This window comes from Bos taurus, chromosome 19 (assembly GCF_002263795.3).
Source record: "Bos taurus isolate L1 Dominette 01449 registration number 42190680 breed Hereford chromosome 19, ARS-UCD2.0, whole genome shotgun sequence".
NCBI classification, from domain to species: Eukaryota; Metazoa; Chordata; class Mammalia; order Artiodactyla; family Bovidae; genus Bos; species Bos taurus.
Window position 1 is genome coordinate 40,591,089 of NC_037346.1, and position 17,154 is coordinate 40,608,242.

Consider the following 17,154-nt stretch of genomic DNA (forward strand, 5'->3'; position numbering starts at 1 on the left):
GAAAGGCCTGCTGGCGTGGGACCAGTGGGATTCAAGGGACTGCAGGGTATTTGGTGGGGCCAGAGGGTGGGCTGGACTTGAGGCAGGATGGGGGCGGATGAGATTGTCAACTCCAAGGCTGGAGGGAGGCTTGTCCTCCCTGTCTTCCTCAGCCCTCCTGTTCCCTCTCGGCCACCTCCAAGGTCGGGAACCTGGGGTGTGACCAGGCTGCTCTTCCTGGTGGAAGGGAGATGCAAGAGGCAGGGTCAGGGTTTGAAAGACCTGAAGATGAGGTACATTTACTGAGCTCTTGTTCTGTCCCCAGTCCTGGGAACCATAGACTGAAATCCACTTTGGTTTTGGCCTTCCTGGAAATGTTTTGTTGCCCTCTTAATTCTCTGTGTGGAGGCAGGATGCTGTAGATCTGCACTGTCTAATACAGTAGTTGCTGGCCATGTATGGCTGTTTTAAATTGAAATTAATTAAAATTAAATTCAGTTTCTCAGTTGCACTTGGCATGTTTCAAGTGCCCACTGGTCACCAGTGTGACTGGTGGCTACTGTGTCGCACAGAAGGTTCTGTAGAACAGCAGTAGTCTGGCTGCCCGCCAGGTGGTCCTGGGGGGGGATGCTGGTGCCGGAAGTGCTGGCGGATGTGAGTTCCTGAACTCGAGAACCCTCTGCACCCAGATCCTGCGGATCTGCACGCGGTACACGCCCGAGCAGGACACAATGACTTTCTCGGATGGGCTGACCCTGAACCGGACCCAGATGCACAACGCCGGCTTTGGCCCGCTCACAGACCTGGTCTTCGCCTTCGCCAACCAGCTGCTGCCCCTGGAGATGGATGACGCTGAGACTGGGTTGCTCAGCGCCATCTGCCTCATCTGTGGAGGTGGGCTGTGGGCCTGGGTCTGGGGGCCAGGCCCAGGGGTGGTGGTGTGGCTTGCGGAGCCTCTCCCAGGGAGAAGCTGGGGGATCATTTGATCAAAAAGGCACCTGTCAGACAGGAAAATGAGTCCCAGCGGAGCAGGGTCTGGTCTGTGGCCACAGGGCACGGGAACAGTGATAGAGACCTGAGCTCTGGTTCCCTATTTCTAGGCAGCGCTCCTTCCAGGGGGCTTAAGAGTGAGGACTTGGAGGTCAGACCACCCAGGTTCAAATCCTGGACAACATGTGACCTTCAGCAGGTCGCTGAACTTCTCTGAGCCTCCATTTCTGTAAAATGGGGGCAGTAATGTCTCCACCTCATAAAGTTGATGGGAGGATTAGGAGGTAATAAGTAAGGCACAGTGTGCCCAGAGGAAGACCCAGTAAATGCTGGCTGCTGTTATTATTTTATTGTCATGAGTTCTGCCATATTGGGCTGGTGTCCAGAATAACCAGCTCGAGTGGGAGACCTGGCTCTGCTTAAGATGGCACTGCCTGTGTTCAGGGGTGTGACCTCCATGAACTGGGCTCTCAGGGCGAGCTTTGGGACACCCTTGTGCCCCAGCCCTTCTTTGCTCACATTTGAGAGCCTCTAAGGCAATGGCACCCCACTCCAGTACTCTTGCCTGGAAAATCCCATGGATGGAGGAGCCTGGTAGGCTGCAGTCCATGGGGTCACTAAGAGTCGGACACGACTGAGCGACTTCACTTTGACTTTTCACTTTCATGCATTGGAGAAGGAAATGGCAACCCAGTCCACTATTCTTGCCTGGAGAATCCCAGGGACGGGGGAGCCTGTTGGGCTGCCGTCTATGGGGTCGCACAGAGTCGGACACGACTGAAGCGACTTAGCAGCAGCAGCAGTAGGGCCAGGTGGGGAGGCCTGAGGAGCAAAGATACTCTGCCCAAGGCCTGGACAGGTGCGCCCCCTGGTGGTCACGATGGGGCCCGCAGCTGTGTTCCTCACCAGGCAGAGGGCTTCTCTGCTTCTTCAGACCGGCAGGACCTGGAGCAGCCAGATAGGGTGGACATGCTGCAGGAGCCGCTGCTTGAGGCACTGAAGGTCTATGTGCGGAAACGGAGGCCCAGCCGTCCACACATGTTCCCCAAGATGCTGATGAAGATCACAGACCTGCGGAGCATCAGTGCTAAGGGTGAGGCTCTCTCCCTGTGTGTCTGCCATCCATGTCCAGAGTCAGGCCTCCTGTGTCTGAGCCAGTACCCCACATCTTTGTGTCCTTGTGATGCCCCACTCACCTGAACCTCACCGTGCCCAGGTGACCTCCGTGCCTGTGAGCCCCAAGATGGCAGTGTCATCTTGGCATGCTAGTTCAGGGCATGGCTCTGGAACCAGACTGTTGTGTGTCCTTGAGCGGGTCACACAACGGCTCTAAGCCTCAGTTACCCATCTGCAGAGCAGGGATAACATTTGCAGAGTTGTCTTGAGATGTCAGTAGGAGAGTCAGCAGCACGTAGGAAGGGCCTTGCATCAAGCCCAGTGACCCCAGAGCCAGAGCTGGGAGCCACTTTTCCCTGCTGCCCTTCAGCTGTGGGGCTTAGGAGAGCTGGCTTACGTCAGGAAACAGCGCAGGGGTCGGTGTGTGGCGGGAGCTGATATTGGTACTGTGGATCCTCCTACCCCTTGCACACTCCCTCCTGGGGCCACGCTTGTGTGCAGGGCTAGAGGAGCAAGGTGGCCACACTCCTGACCTCTGTCCCTTCTTTCCTGCAGGGGCTGAGCGGGTGATCACGCTGAAGATGGAGATTCCGGGCTCCATGCCACCTCTCATCCAGGAAATGCTGGAGAACTCAGAGGGCCTGGACACTCTGAGCGGACAAGCGGGGAGTGGGGGGCGGGACGGGGGCGGCCTGGCTCCCCCGCCCGGCAGCTGTAGCCCCAGCCTCAGCCCCAGCTCAAACAGAAGCAGCCCGGCCACCCACTCCCCGTGACTGCCCTTGCCCCATGGACACAGCCCTCACCCCGTGCCCTGGCTTTTCTCTGCCTTTCTACCAACCATGCAACCCCCACCAGCCCTGCGCCCCACCTGCCCTCCCTTGCCCGGGGGGCTGGAGGGAGGAGGTGGCGGCGACTCTTCGGACAGAGGCCCGGGCCTGCGATGGACTGCCCGCTCTTGGAGCCTGGGCTGACGTCAGGGCCGTGGCCGTGGACTGAGTGAGGACCCCTGGTCCCGGGCCTCAGGATGGGGCCTGGGGGCTTTGTGTTCATCAAGACACCATTCTGCCCACCTCGCCACATCTTCATCACCAGCAAATGCCAGGACCTGGCTCCCCCATCCTCAGAACTTGCAAGCCATTGCCCCCCGGTTGGGGAACCCCCCCTGCCTCGGTTGGTGACAGAGGGGGTGGGCCGGGGTGGGGGAATCCCCTGTACATACTTTGCCATACCAACCCCCAGGTATTAATTCTCGCTGGTTTTGTTTTTATTTTAATTTTTTTTTCTGGTTTTGATTTTTTTAAATAAGAATTTTCATTTTAAGCACATTTATACTGAAGTGTGCTGTGTATTGGGGGGAGCTGGATTCAGAGCTGGAGGGGGGGATGGGCCCCGGGGGAGGGGAGTGGCTTGAAAGGGGCTTCCCCTGTCTCTCCAAGTCCCTGTGCCCCCCAAGGCCCCCTCCCCAGCCATTTCCTCCTCAGTTTTCTCTTTAAAACTGTGAAGTACTAACTTTCCAAGGCCTGCCCTCTCCTCTCTCTCTGCCTAACCACTGGGCAAGGACAGTTTCCTGGCAACCCCTGGAAGGAGTGGCTCACCCTGGGATGGGGCTGGGGGTAGAGCACCGGGGCCTCAGGACCTCCAGGCGTGTGTTTCTCCGCCCTGTGTCCTCTGCTTCCCCATCAGAGCCCACGTCATCGAAGCCCTCCAGCGCTCCCCTCCCCATGAAGGGGCTGGCCAGGGGGTCCGAGCTCCCCTGCCCTCCAGCCTCATGGCCACCAGCACCGCCCACAGGGCCCCCGGACACACACAGACACACCCACACACACACACAGTGGACAGACAGGCCGACAGACACGTGGCCTGAGTTCCTCCATTTCCCTGGCCTGCCCCCCACCCCACACCCGTGCCCCCTCTTTGCCCCGCAGGACGGGCCTACAGGGGGTCCCCTCACGTCACCCCTGCTCCCCCGGGGCTGGGGGAGCTGGCTCTGCCCTGCCCTCTTTGCCCTGGGGTTGGGGTCTCATCCCCCCCAGAGCCCGCTGGTGCACCTGTTACTGTTGGACTTGCCACTGAGATCTACTGGATAAAGAATAAAGTTATATTTATTCTACACGCGCCTCAGAGCCTCGCTGCCTCGCCGCCTTCTCTCGGTGTCTGGGCAGGGACTGGGGCCCAAGCTGCCTTCGGGACCTGCCTTGCTGTGCTCAGAGCTTTGGAGATACTGGGAGGAGACAGGCCTGCCCTTAGGAAGCCCTTGGTCTAGGGGTCTCACAGCCTGTCAGGGACCCATGTAGAGAGGTGGGAGGGAGAGAGGGAGAGACCGCCTCAGCCTTCAGGGAGTCCCCAGCCCGAGAGAGAGAGCCACCTCAGCTCTCTGAGAGTCCCTAGCCCTTGGGAAGCTAGAGCTTGAATCAGAGCCATTTAGTGGCAGAGTTCTATCTTTAGTGACCACCGATGACCACAACAAGAGTGGCAGGTTGGCTTGGGGGACTTGGGCCAGGGCTCGCTCATTGCAATCTAAGAAGAACTCAGGATTGGGATGGAACCTGGGAGGCTGGGCCACTTGTTCTTCCACAGGAAGAACTGTCTCTGTCCCGCCCCCAACGTCACGTCTGTGGGCAGGAGGCACAGGGGACAGGCAGGTGACGGCACCTGGATGCTCCTGATCGAGAGAGTGGAGTGTGATAGGCCTTGAGGGTCCTTAGAAACCAGTTTTAACCCCCTCACACTAGACATCAAGGTCCAGAGAGGGCAGTGCCCTTGCCCAGGGTCACCCAACAAATAAGTGGCAGATCAGGGAACAGTACTAAGGGCTGCTATCACTTCATGGCAAATAGATGGGGAAAAAAATGGAAACTGACAGATTTGATTTTATTAGGCTCCAAAATCACTGTGGACAGTGACTGCAGCCATGAAATTAAAAGACACTTGCTCCTTGGAAGAAAAGTATGACAAACCTACACAGTATTGAAAAGCAGAGACATCACTTTGTGGACAAAGGTCTGTGTAGTCAAAGCTATGGTTTTTCCAGGAGTCATGCACAGACGTGAGACGGGCTGTAAAGAAGGCTGAATACCAAAGAACTGCTGCTGTAGTGCTGGAGAAGATTCTCGAGAGTTCCTTGGACTCGGAGATCAAACCAGTCAATCCTAAAGAAAATCAATCCTGAATATTCATTGGAAGGACTGATGCTGAAGCTGAAGCTCCAATACTTTGACCACCTGATGCAAAGAGCCAACTCAGTGGAAAAAACCCTGATGCTGGGAAAGATTGAAGACAGAAGGAGAAGGGGGCAACAGAGGATGAGATGGTTGGATGGCATCGCCAACTCAATGGACATGAATCTGAGCAAACTCGGAGATAGTGAAGGACAGGGAAGCCTGGCATGCTGTAGTCCAAGGGATCACAGAGTTGGACACGACTTAACAACTGAACAACAGTAGGGCTCCCGCCTCTCAGCCAGAGCTCTTTCCTGGATCTCTGAAGCCCTTGAAGAAGTGTCAAGCACCAAGGCCTGGGGGAGGTCTAGGGAATTGGCAGGAGAGGCTGTGTTTGGGGACAATTAGCAGGCTCCCCTGCAGGATGCGATTCCTGTGTGGGAGGTCTCTTCTGTGGGAGACCACCGGCCATTTCTACTTCAGCCATCAGGTGGCGCCAGCTTCACACTTATGTCACAGTCTGGCCTAGGTTGGAGTGGGACAGAGGTTCTCGTCCTCTAGCAAATATTTTCTAACACTTCCCATCAGGTTTCTTTATGAACTAGACAGAAATTTAATATAACATACCAAACACATGCTTTAAAAAAATCACCATGCTGTCACACTGTCCGGTAAAGGAAAGCTCCTGGAGTTGGTGATGGATAGGGAAGCCTGGTGTGCTACAGTCCATGGGGTGGCAGAGTTGGACATGACTGAGCAACCCAAGTAAGACAGGTGTTGCAAGAGGGCATCAGAGGGCAAACACACTGAAACCATACTCACAGAAAACTAGTCAATCTAATCACACTAGGACCACAGCCTTGTCTAACTCAGTGAAACTAAGCCATGCCCGTGGGGCAACCGAGGACGGGCGGGTCATGGTGGAGAGATTTGGCAGAATGTGGTCCACTGGAGAAGGGAATGGCAAACCACTTCAGTATTCTTGCCTTGAGAACCCCAGGAACAGTATGAAAAGGCAAAATGATAGGATACTGAAAGAGAAACTCCCCAGGTCAATAGGGGCCCAATATGCTACTGGAGATCAGTGGAGAAATAACTCCAGAAAGAATGAAGGGATGGAGCCAAAGCAAAAAGAATACCCAGCTGTGGATGTGACTGGTGATAGAAGCAAGGTCCGATGCTGTAAAGAGCAATATTGCATAGGAACGTGGAATGTCAGGTCCATGAATCAAGGCAAATTGGAAATGGTTAAACAAGTGATGGCAAGAGTGAATGTCGACATTCTAGGAATCAGCGAACTAAAATGGACTGGAATGGGTGAATTTAACTCAGATGACCATTATATCTACTACTGTGGGCAGGAATCCCTCAGAAGAAATGGAGTGGCCATCCTGGTCAACAAAAGAGTCCGAAATGCAGTATTTGGATGCAATCTCAAAAACGACAGAGTGATCTGTGTTCGTTTCCAAGGCAAGTCATTCAATATCACAGTAATCCAAGTCTATGCCCCAAACAGTAATGCTGAAGAAGCTGAAGTTGAATGGTTCTATGAAGACCCACAAGACCTTTTAGAACTAACACCCAAAAAAGATGTCCTTTTCATTATAGGGGACTGGAATGCAAAAGTAGGAAGTCAAGAAACACCTGGAGTAACAGGCAAATTTGGCCTTGGAATATGGAATGAAGCAGGGCAAAGACTGATAGAGTTTTGCCAAGAAAATGCACTGGTCATAACAAACACCCTCTTCCAACAACACTAGAGAAGACTCTACACATGGACATCACCAGATGGTCAACACTGAAATCAGATTGATTATATTCTTTGCAGCCAAAGATGGAGAAGCTCTATACAGTCAGCAAAAACAAGACCAGGAGCTGACTGTGGCTCAGACCATGAACTCCTTATTGCCAAATTCAGACTTAAATTGAAGAAAGTAGGGAAAACCACTAGACCATTCAGGTATGACCTAAATCAAATCCCTTATGATTATACAGTGGAAGTGAGAAATAGATTTAAGGGCCTAGATCTGATAGATAGAGTGCCTGATGAGCTATGGAATGAGGTTCGTGACATTGTACAGGAGACAGGGATCAAGACCATCCCCATGGAAAAGAAATGCAAAAAAGCAAAATGGCTGTCTGGGGAGGCCTTACAAATAGCTGTGAAAAGAAGAGAAGCGAAAAGCAAAGGAGAAAAGGAAAGATATAAACATCTGAATGCAGAGTTCCAAAGAATAGCACGAAGAGATAAGAAAGCCTTCTTCAGCGATCAGTGCAAAGAAATAGAGGAAAACAACAGAATGGGAAAGACTAGGGATCTCTTCAAGAAAATCAGAGATACCAAAGGAACATTTCATGCAAAGATGAGCTCGATAAAGGACAGAAATGGTATGGACCTAACAGAAGCAGAAGATATTAAGAAGAGATGGCAAGAATACACAGAAGAACTGTACAAAAAAGATCTTCACGACCCAGATAATCACGATGGTGTGCTCACTGACCTAGAGCCAGACATCCTGGAATGTGAAGTCAAGTGGGCCTTGGAAAGCATCACTACGAACAAAGTTAGTGGAGGTGATGGAATTCCAGTTGAGCTATTCCAAATCCTGAAAGATGATGCTGTGAAAGTGCTGCACTCAATATGCCAGCAAATTTGGAAAACTCAGCAGTGGCCACAGGACTGGAAAAGGTCAGTTTTCATTCCAATCACAAAGAAAGGCAATGCCAAAGAATGCTCAAACTACCACACAATTGCACTCCTCTCACACGCTAGTAAAGTAATGCTCAAAATTCTCCAAGCCAGGCTTCAGCAATATGTGAACTGTGAACTTCCTGATGTTCAAGCTGATTTTAGAAAAGGCAGAGGAACCAGAGATCAAATTGCCAACATCCGCTGGATCATGGAAAAAGCAAGAGAGTTCCAGAAAAACATCTATTTCTGCTTTATTGACTATGCCAAAGCCTTTGACTGTGTGGATCACAATAAACTGTGGAAAATTCTGAAAGAGATGGGAATACCAGAACACCTGATCTGCCTCTTGAGAAATTTATATGCAGGTCAGGAAGCAACAGTTAGAACTGGACATGGAACAACAGACTGGTTCCAAATAGGAAAAGGAGTTCGTCAAGGCTGTATATTGTCACCCTGTTTATTTAACTTATATGCAGAGTACATCATGAGAAACGCTGGACTGGAAGAAACACAAGCTGGAATCAAGATTGCCGGGAGAAATCTCAACAACCTCAGATATGCAGATGACACCACCCTTATGGCAGAAAGTGAAGAGGAACTCAAAAGCCTCTTAATGAAAGTGAAAGTGGAGAGTGAAAAAGTTGGCTTAAAGCTCAACATTCAGAAAATGAAGATCATGGCATCCGGTCCCACCACTTCATGGGAAATAGATGGGGAAACAGTGGAAACAGTGTCAGACTTTATTTTTCTGGGCTCCAAAATCACTGCAGATGGTGACTGCAGCCATGAAATTAAAAGACGCTTACTCCTTGGAAGAAAAGTTATGACCAACGTAGATAGCATTTTCAAAAGCAGAGACATTACTTTGCCAACAAAGGTTTGTCTAGTCAAGGCTATGGTTTTTCCTGTGGTCATGTATGGATGTGAGAATTGGACTGTGAAGAAGGCTGAGCACGAAGAATTGATGCTTTTGAACTGTGGTGTTGGAGAAGACTCTTGAGAGTCCCTTGGACTGCAAGGAGATCCAACCAGTCCATTCTGAAGGAGATCAGCCCTGGGATTTCTTTGGAAGGAATGATGCTAAAGCTGAAACTCCAGTACTTTGGCCACCTCTTGCGAAGAGTTGACTCATTGGAAAAGACTCAGATGCTGGGAGGGATTGGGGGCAGGAGGAGAAGGGGATGACAGAGGATGAGATGGCTGGATGGCATCACTGACTCGATGGACGTGAGTCTGAGTGAACTCCGGGAGTTGGTGATGGACAGGGAGGCCTGGCGTGCTGTGATTCATGGGGTCACAAAGAGTCGGACATGACTGAGCGACTGATCTGATCTGATCTGAGCAACTGAATTGAACTGACCTGAACTGTGAATTTCAATATGTCAATGCACGGGCACAATCACCAGACAATAGGACATAGTTCTATGTTTGCTTCTATTTTTAACAAATATTTGGATCTAAAAGAAGAAAGTCAGAAGTTATTCTGTACAGGAAGCTCAGGAAAGTTAAAGAATACGGGTGTATGTTGAAATAAAAACAGATAATGAATAATACAACCATGTGAAAAAAAAAAACAAAAACTAAACCCTCAATATTTTGTATGTAAAACAGAGTAAAGTTTCAGGCTCAGGTAATTATAAAGAGGTTTTTCACTATGTAAATGTCAGTGGGACATTCTATAGGGGTGTGTCACAATTCTTTATTGTGGGGGGACACTGGCATTCCTAGCCCCTGCTCACCAAATGCCAGCAGGATCCCCCTCCTTGTGATGACTAAGTCAGTGACCCCCAAACATACAGAACGCCCACCCTGGGATAGTAACTTTGCTGCTGAGAACCTTTGGGGTCTGAGGACGCTCTGGATGGTTCGCAGTGCATCACCGTAGAGCAGTTTTCATCCATGGCACGAGGGACATTTTGCACTGGGAATTATTTGTCGTGAGGGGCCATCAATGTCTCCAGACATTGCCGAATGTCCCCTAGGGGGCAAAATCGCCCCAAGTTGAGAACCACTGCTGTGGAGTTTGGTCATCAACGGCTGACATGTGCTTTGCCTACGGGAACCCACAACTCAGACATTTAACCAGACCTGGAGCAGGGCTGAGACAGCTTCCTGAAAGAGGTACCCCTGCTGCCCACCTAACTCTGTAAGGGGACGAGTTAGCTAGGTGGGATGCAGAGGTAATAAAAGCTTCTGGGCTCAGCCATTATCCCCAGCTCTGTGTTTTAACCATTTTGGGCTTTGGTTGAAGTGGTAAAAGAGGTGAGGCTGATAAAAAGGAATGGATTTGAATCAGTTCTAATGAGGTGGATGAACCTAGAGCCTATTATGCACAGTGAAGAGAAAAACAAATATCATGTATTAACGCATATATATGGAATCTAGGAGGGTGGTACCAATGAAATTATTTACAGGGCAGCAATGGAAACGCAGAGGACAGACTTGCAGACACAACTGGGGGGAAGAGGAAGGAGAGGGCGGGATGCATGGAGAGAGTGACATGGAAACAATTACCATATGTAAACTAGAGAGCCAGTGGGAGTTTGCTATATGACTCAGGGAACTCAGACCGGGCTCTGAAACAACCTAGAGGGGTGGGATGGGGACGAAGGTGGGAAGGAGGTTCAGGAGGGAGAGGACACATGTATACCTATGGCTGATTCATGTTGACGTTTGGCAGAAACCAATGCCATTCTGTAAAGCGATTATCCTTCCATTAAAAAAAATAAATTTAAAGAGATGAGGGTGTAGAGGCTGGGACAGTATCAGGACAAGGCTAGTTCAGGAGTGGGACTGGATCCTGAGGGCCCTGGCAGTGAAGGGTTTGAAGCTGATGAGTGAAGTGTTCAGGTTAGAATCACAGGGGCCGGAGCAGAGGCTGAGGGAGGGCATACACCGGGCCATCGGTGACGGCTGCTCCTGGGCAGCTTCTAAACAGGTGACGAGGGGATGAAATGCTTAGGTGGAGAAACGAGAGGATCAGATGGTTGACAGGATGCGGAAGGCGGGCAGAAGACAGGCTATGGCAACAGCGGATGGAGATGGCCGGGGTGCCTGGGCCCCAGCAACTGAAGTGAGAGCTAAGGAAGCTGAGATGCCATCTCAGTTACTGGTGACCCCCTCTGCCCCCCTCATTCCACTGCTGCCACACCAGTCTTGTCTTGGGCCTCCAACACTTTCAGCTTATTCCTCCTCAGGACCTTTGCTCTTGCCATTTCCTCCAACATGAATGCTCTCCCTGGAGAGACGTCCAGCTAGACCGTTGCCAGTTCTTCTCCCCGACACTCCCCAGGGGCCGCACTCTCTCCCTTGACTCTTACCCTGATTGGTAGCACAGTCTGTGTTCATTGTCTGCCTTCTCCACCAGAATGTGAGCTTTGAGAGGGCAAGTTTTGCAAGTGGATCTGCTAATACAGCAGCCACTTGTCACAGACGACAGCCGAACCTGAGATACGTGGGTGGTCCAAATTGAGAAGGATTTCAAGCACTGAACACACACCAGACTTTGCACAAAATGAAACATGTAAAGCATCTCCGTGATATTTTTTTTACACTGATGATGTGTTTGAAATGATATTTTAGATGTATTGGGTTAAACAAAATATATTACGAAAATGAATTTCACCTGTTTCCTTTCAATTTGTAATGTGACTAATGGAAAACTTGGAATGACATAGGTGGCTCGCGTCCTCTTTCTGCAGAACAGTGCCTGGCATATAGTATGTGCTCACAAGTATTTGTTGAATGAATATACATGGCAAACAGTTGGACATTCATGTTTGAGTCTGTGCGGAAGGGTCTGGGAGGCAGACACAGAACTCACCCTGGGCAGAGAGATGGCGGCACACTCTGTGGGCGTGGGTAAGTGTTTGGGCCTGGAGAACACTTTCAACACAAGTTTGTGTGTGTGTGTGCTAAGTCACGTCAGTCGTGTCCGACTCTGTGCAACCCTATGGACTGTAGCCCGCCAGGCTCCTCTTTACATGGGATTTTCCAGGCAAGAATACTGAAGTAGGTTGCCATGCCCTCCTCCAGGGGATCTTCCCGATCCAGGGATTGATCCCATGTCTCTTATGTCTCCTGCATTGGCGGGCCGGTTCTTTACCATCAGCACCATCTGGGAAGTCCCCCAGCGCGAGTTTACTAAGCACCTACTATGGGCCTGCAAGGAGGAGAGAACTATGCATCCAACAGAAGTGCTGCTTTGGGGCCTTAGCTCTGGTTTTGTGGGGTTGGTCTGTCTGTCCAGGAAGGCATGCATTTTCTTCCCAAATGAGACCAAAAGGCAGGGAGGCGTTAACTAGAGGAAGGGGGTCAGCAGAGAGGGAGGCTGCTCCAGGCAAAGGAACAGCAAGTTGAAACATTTAGAAGCAAATCTGGTACAGCTTGGCAGGAACAGAAAGTTTAGATCGGTTTGGAGCATGGAAACTTTGGAGGAGCTGAGGTGAAGGGGCTGGAGAAGACCTGATGCAACAGGGCCAGACGTGGGGGATTCAGAAGCCTCGCTCAGGTGCTTGACTTACCTGAGGACAGGGGAGCCCCAAAGAGTAAGCAGGGGTACCTGTTTAGAAAGACTCTTCCCTCTGCTTATGTGCAGTCCAGGCAGAAAAGCTGAGGAAGAGGCATGAAGGAATGGAGGATAGACAGGGAATGACCAGAGGCATAGAAGACAATCGTGCAGAGTGGGGCTCTGGCAGCCTGCTCAGCAGAGTCTGGTGACGGTCCTGTGGTTAGATGGTGACCCCTGGATTTTTCACGTAGGGGGTGTGTGTGTGTGTGTTCATTGCTCAGCAGTGTCCGACTCTTTGCAACCCCGTGGACTGTAGCCCACAAGGCTCCTCTGTCCATGGATTTGCCAGGAGTGGGTTGCCATTTTCTTCTCCAGGGGATCTTCCTGGTCCAGGGATCGAACCCAGGTATCCTGCATTCCAGGCAGATTCTTCACTGTATGAGCCACCAGAGAAGCCCTTTACTTAGGTGCTGGCTGCTTATGGACAGCATCCCCATGGGTGTGGTGAAGGAGGAAGCTGATAGGGGCAGAGGAGAGGCAGGAATGAACAGGAGGCAGCCCTGTAGACAGTTCCTTGTATTTCCAGAGGGTTGGAGTGAGGGAAGAAGTGAAGGAAGAAAATGCAGGGCCAGGAGGATGTTTATGGACTGGGGTAACAGCAGCAGGGTAAGGAGGAGGAAGCTAGAAAAGAGTCCTGCCCTCTGACCCCAGCCCCAGCCCCACTCTGTCTTCATGAAAGAAGGGCCCAGCCACCTTGCCCAGGCCACAAAGTTGAGAGTGCAGATGGTACCTGGACTGAAGCCTGCCCAGGGTGAAGGACTGCCTCCCCTCCAGCGCCTCTCCTGCGCAGGCTCGATCAGGAGGGGAGATCTTCCTGAGAATGGGAGGAGCCACCGTGGCTGCTGCTTGCCCTGGATCCTGGCCACCCACACCGGGCATGTCACAGATCACACACACAACTCACATAGGACACACTGTCACACGCACAGACGCAGAATGCACACAGGGGTAGGCACACGTGTGTGCAGAAAGCCTGCGCAAGATGGACATGTGCATATGCACACGTGTGCACATCCAGAGCTCACACAGGATATATATGCATGCATACACACACACAAAGTGCTTACACAGGTTTTACACATGCGAGGGCACCTATGCTCACACCAAATGTGTGTACCCGTGTTTGCGTATGTACACAGAGAGCCTTAGCAGAGGCTACACCTCAGTCTGAACAAGGAGAGGGCCCGGGGGATGCTGGTATCACAGCTGTTTTCCTTTCCAGTAAAACACCCAGGGCTCCTCCAGAACGTCCACTCTCCACTGACTCTGCCCTCCTCTGGTCCACCTTCTCTCAGCCTCCCTGGCCTCCTTCCTTTCTGCCTGGATCAGGGCACCAAGGACAGGCCTTAGTTGATTCGATGTCCCTAGCTCCGCTGGGAAGTGTGGGTGCTGCCTGGAGGGCCATGCGCCCTGCGTGTCATCTGCTGGGGCAGGAAACCCTGCCAACAGGGGGTGAGGAGACACTTCTTGCTCCGGGATGGTGGGGTCCGGCCTCTGGCCTCACCTCCTGCCCCAGGCAGTTCTAGATGGCCAGGTCCTGACGGATGGTGGCCAGCGACGCCTTGCTGCGGCCGCTGCCGCCCTCGCTGTCACCGGCAGGCGCCCCGTGCGCATAAGCCGGTGGGGCGTAGGGGTCGGTGCCCGGTCGCCGCGTGGGCAGGGCCGGCAGCGGCTGGAGCAGCTGCTGCGCCTTCTCGTGCGCGCGGTTGCAGCGGTTGTCGCGCTCGGCGGCCTGGAGATAGCTGCCGGCACGCGAGCCGCCCTTCCAGAGCAGGTGGCCCAGCTCGGCCACGCTGAGCAGCGCCGAGAGCAGCCCCACCGCGAAGTAGAAGACCAGGAAGACAGTCTTCTCGGTGGGCCGGCTCACGAAGCAGTCCACGGTGTGCGGGCACGGGGGACCTGCGCACACGAAGCGCGGGGCCACGCGGAAGCCGTAGAGCAGCGCCTGGCCCGCCAGGAAGGTCAGCTCAGCCAGCAGGCGCAGCGCCACGCTCAGCAGGTAGCAGCGGCGCGCGCGGCGGTCCCCCGGGCGCCCCGGGGCCCCCGCCCCGCCGTCCGCGCCGCCCGGCTCTTTGCTGGCCCGGTGCACCGAGTAGATGACGAAGAGCACCGGCGGGGCCGACAGCAGCAGGATGTGGAAGAGCCAGAAGCGGTAGTGGGAGACGGGGAAGGCACGGTCGTAGCAGGTCTGGCGACAGCCAGGCTGCAGAGTGTTGCACACAAACTCCTCCTGCTCGTCCTCGAACACGGCGCCGCCCACCGTGGCCAGCACCAGGATGCGGAAGATCAGCATGACCACCAGCCACAGGCGGCCCAAGAGCGGCGACTGCAGCTGCACGGCGTCCAGCAGCGAGCCGAGGAACGCCCACTCCCCCATGGCGCTGGAGATAGACGCGGCGCGGGCAGTTAAAAGGCCGAAGGATCAGGGTCCCAACCCTCTGCGCCCGCCCATCGGGGTGGGATCAGCTGGACCGCCTCTAACTTCGAGGTGAGCCAGGGGCTCAGCCAGACCTGGCTTTAGCAGGGACTTTGAGGGAACAAAGGGCTTAGCTTAGGGGGACTCAGATGAGTCTCAGTTTGGGCGCTGAGGAGGAGCTCCGCCCCAGTGCTCTGGTCAGACACCCATGGAACTGCTGGGTTGGATCCTGCGCTCCTCCGAGTCCAAGTTGGAGGGAAAGGACCTCGGACATGAGCCCTGCCGGCCCCTGACTACATGTGTGGAAGCAGAAACCCAGCAGTGCCCTCGTGTGCTCCAGGATGCTTTCTGTGGGCAAGAGTGGTGCCCTGAACCCAAGGCTCTGACCCAATTTGGTACTTCTGGGTGAAATGGAGCCAGCAGACCCAGAAGGATTCACCTTCTTCTTTCTCCGCCCACCATTTCTCTTGCCTCCCTCCTTTTTTTTTTTTTTTTAACTGCAGTGAACTCCTCTCAGAATTGGGGAGTGGACACAAAGGGAAGGATCCCCACTTCCATCAGGATCCGTCGTCCTAGGTGTCCCCTACCATCTGTGCGGTGGGAATGCTGGCCCACTCTTCCCATCTCCTCCCTGGTGTCCCTCTGCTTCCAGCTTCCCCAACACCCCCCTCACAGCTCCCACAGGCCCCCAGACCCTCACCCGTAACCACTCACGCTGCAGCTGGCGCTGGGATGTCAAAGCCGAGTGAAGAACCTTGGGAGATGGTTGGGACCTGTTCCTCCTGGTCCCTCTTTCATTTTCCCTTTTGGATTTGGCCAGGATGGATGACAAGACAGGATGGCTGAGAGGGGTCAGTGCTCCCCCTTCTCTTAAAGGGACAGGGTGACCCTGTTGACTGGCTCCACCCCTGGGAACAGAGCCAGGGCCACGCCCCTTGCTGGACTCTGCCAGCCTTCCCTTCCCATCCCCTCATCTCCCCACCCCCACCCCCATCCCAGGGCTGAGTCCCCCACTGGAAATGAGGAAACGGGTTACCCAGAGCTACATCTCTGCTGAAGGAAGCCCATCTCCAACAGACTCTCCTAATGGAAGGCTTAGATCCACGATCAAGGGACTATCCCCCCTGAAGGTGGTCTTCAGGGCTGGCGTGGGGTTTGATGCTGGTATTGGTGGCACTGGTATTTTAAGCAGCAGCAGACACCTGCTAACTCTTCTTCAAGCCCTGATATTACAAGTCCCTTAGTTCTTCTGGGCCAGAGTCTCCTGGCTTGTCAGCTGAGGAGCCTGGGCCAGCTGATCCCCAAGTTCCCTTCCAGCTCTGCATCTTAATGCTGAGGTCCCAACCAAAAAAGCCCAAGCCCAGAGAAATTTCTCTTTTGGAAAAACATTAGGGTTTCAAGGGTGTTCTGGCCTTGGGACTTGAATAAAAGCTTTTGCTTCCTTCCTGCTTTTCTGTAACTTCCAGATTTACTGTAATGAGCATGCCATTTTATAATGTGAAAAGTTAAAGAAAGGTTTCTTTTCCCTTACAAGGCTTTGAACTGAGCCACCTTCTACTGCTCTAGGTAGCTGGAGAAGCTGTCCCATAGAGAAGGGCAATTAGGATGACCGAGGGTGACCTGAGCAGCCATGGAGGGGACACTCCCAGGTTAAGTGCTCATTTGTCCTCTCTGCCTTTCCAGGAGCCTGGGCCCACACCATTCTCCTCCTTCGCCTGTGCAGTTGCTCTGGGTCGGGCCCCAGGCCCCACTCATCATAAGAATTAACTTATTTCATCCTCCTGACAAGGATGGGAAGCTGAGACTCAGAGGGTCTAAGGCACAGTCATGCAGTAAGAAAGAGAGGGTCCTGGCCTCACACCCAGCCTCACTGGTTTGGAGCCCACGTTCTGAAGCTCATGGTAGATCTGTTCCAGTTCCAGCCTGCCTGGATTTCCCAGGGCCTCACAGTCCCTAGGGCTTTGTGTGGGGCTGGTGGCAGCCATGCCAGGACTCACCTCTTTGGTGACACTTTCTCTCCTCTCCGGCCATGGGGGCCTGTCTGGTTTTCCATGTGCTGATGGGGACCCCTGGTCCGATTTCAAGAAGGGGTGGGAAATGTGTCCTTCACCCACACTGGCTCCGGCCCAGCCCTGCCTGGAAAAACCCTAGGTTAATGCTCCGGAGTGCTGGGGTTCCCTAGGGACTGGGCCTGGGTGGGGAGACATCAGCCTGGATCAAGTCCAAAGGAAAG

The 17,154-nt window shown here is 53.0% G+C and overlaps 2 protein-coding genes across 11 annotated transcripts in view; one reads left to right on the forward strand and one right to left on the reverse strand.

Moving 5' to 3' along the window:
- The window catches only part of RARA (retinoic acid receptor alpha), a 44,110-nt gene extending 39,915 nt beyond the window's left edge, over positions 1-4,195 (forward strand). For 9 of the 10 annotated variants that reach the window (XM_059878128.1, XM_059878129.1, XM_005220738.5 and 6 more), the window contains 3 exons: positions 669-873; positions 1,904-2,062; positions 2,641-3,410. In XM_059878128.1, the coding sequence (XP_059734111.1) occupies positions 669-873; positions 1,904-2,062; positions 2,641-2,858 (582 nt within the window). In that variant the 3' untranslated portion in view covers positions 2,859-3,410. Of the gene's footprint in view, positions 1-668; positions 874-1,903; positions 2,063-2,640 lie in introns of all 10 variants that reach the window. The other variant, NM_001014942.4, reaches the window with a different exon arrangement.
- A 5,128-nt stretch (positions 4,196-9,323) lies between these two features.
- On the reverse strand, positions 9,324-16,664 carry GJD3 (gap junction protein delta 3). The gene is made up of 2 exons (XM_005220779.5): positions 15,636-16,664; positions 9,324-14,886 (listed from the first exon to the last, which is right to left on the reverse strand). The coding sequence occupies exon 2, from the start codon at positions 14,880-14,882 to the stop codon at positions 14,028-14,030; it is 855 nt and encodes a 284-aa protein (XP_005220836.1). The 5' UTR covers positions 14,883-14,886; positions 15,636-16,664; the 3' UTR covers positions 9,324-14,027.
- Between the last annotated feature and the right edge of the window lie 490 nt (positions 16,665-17,154).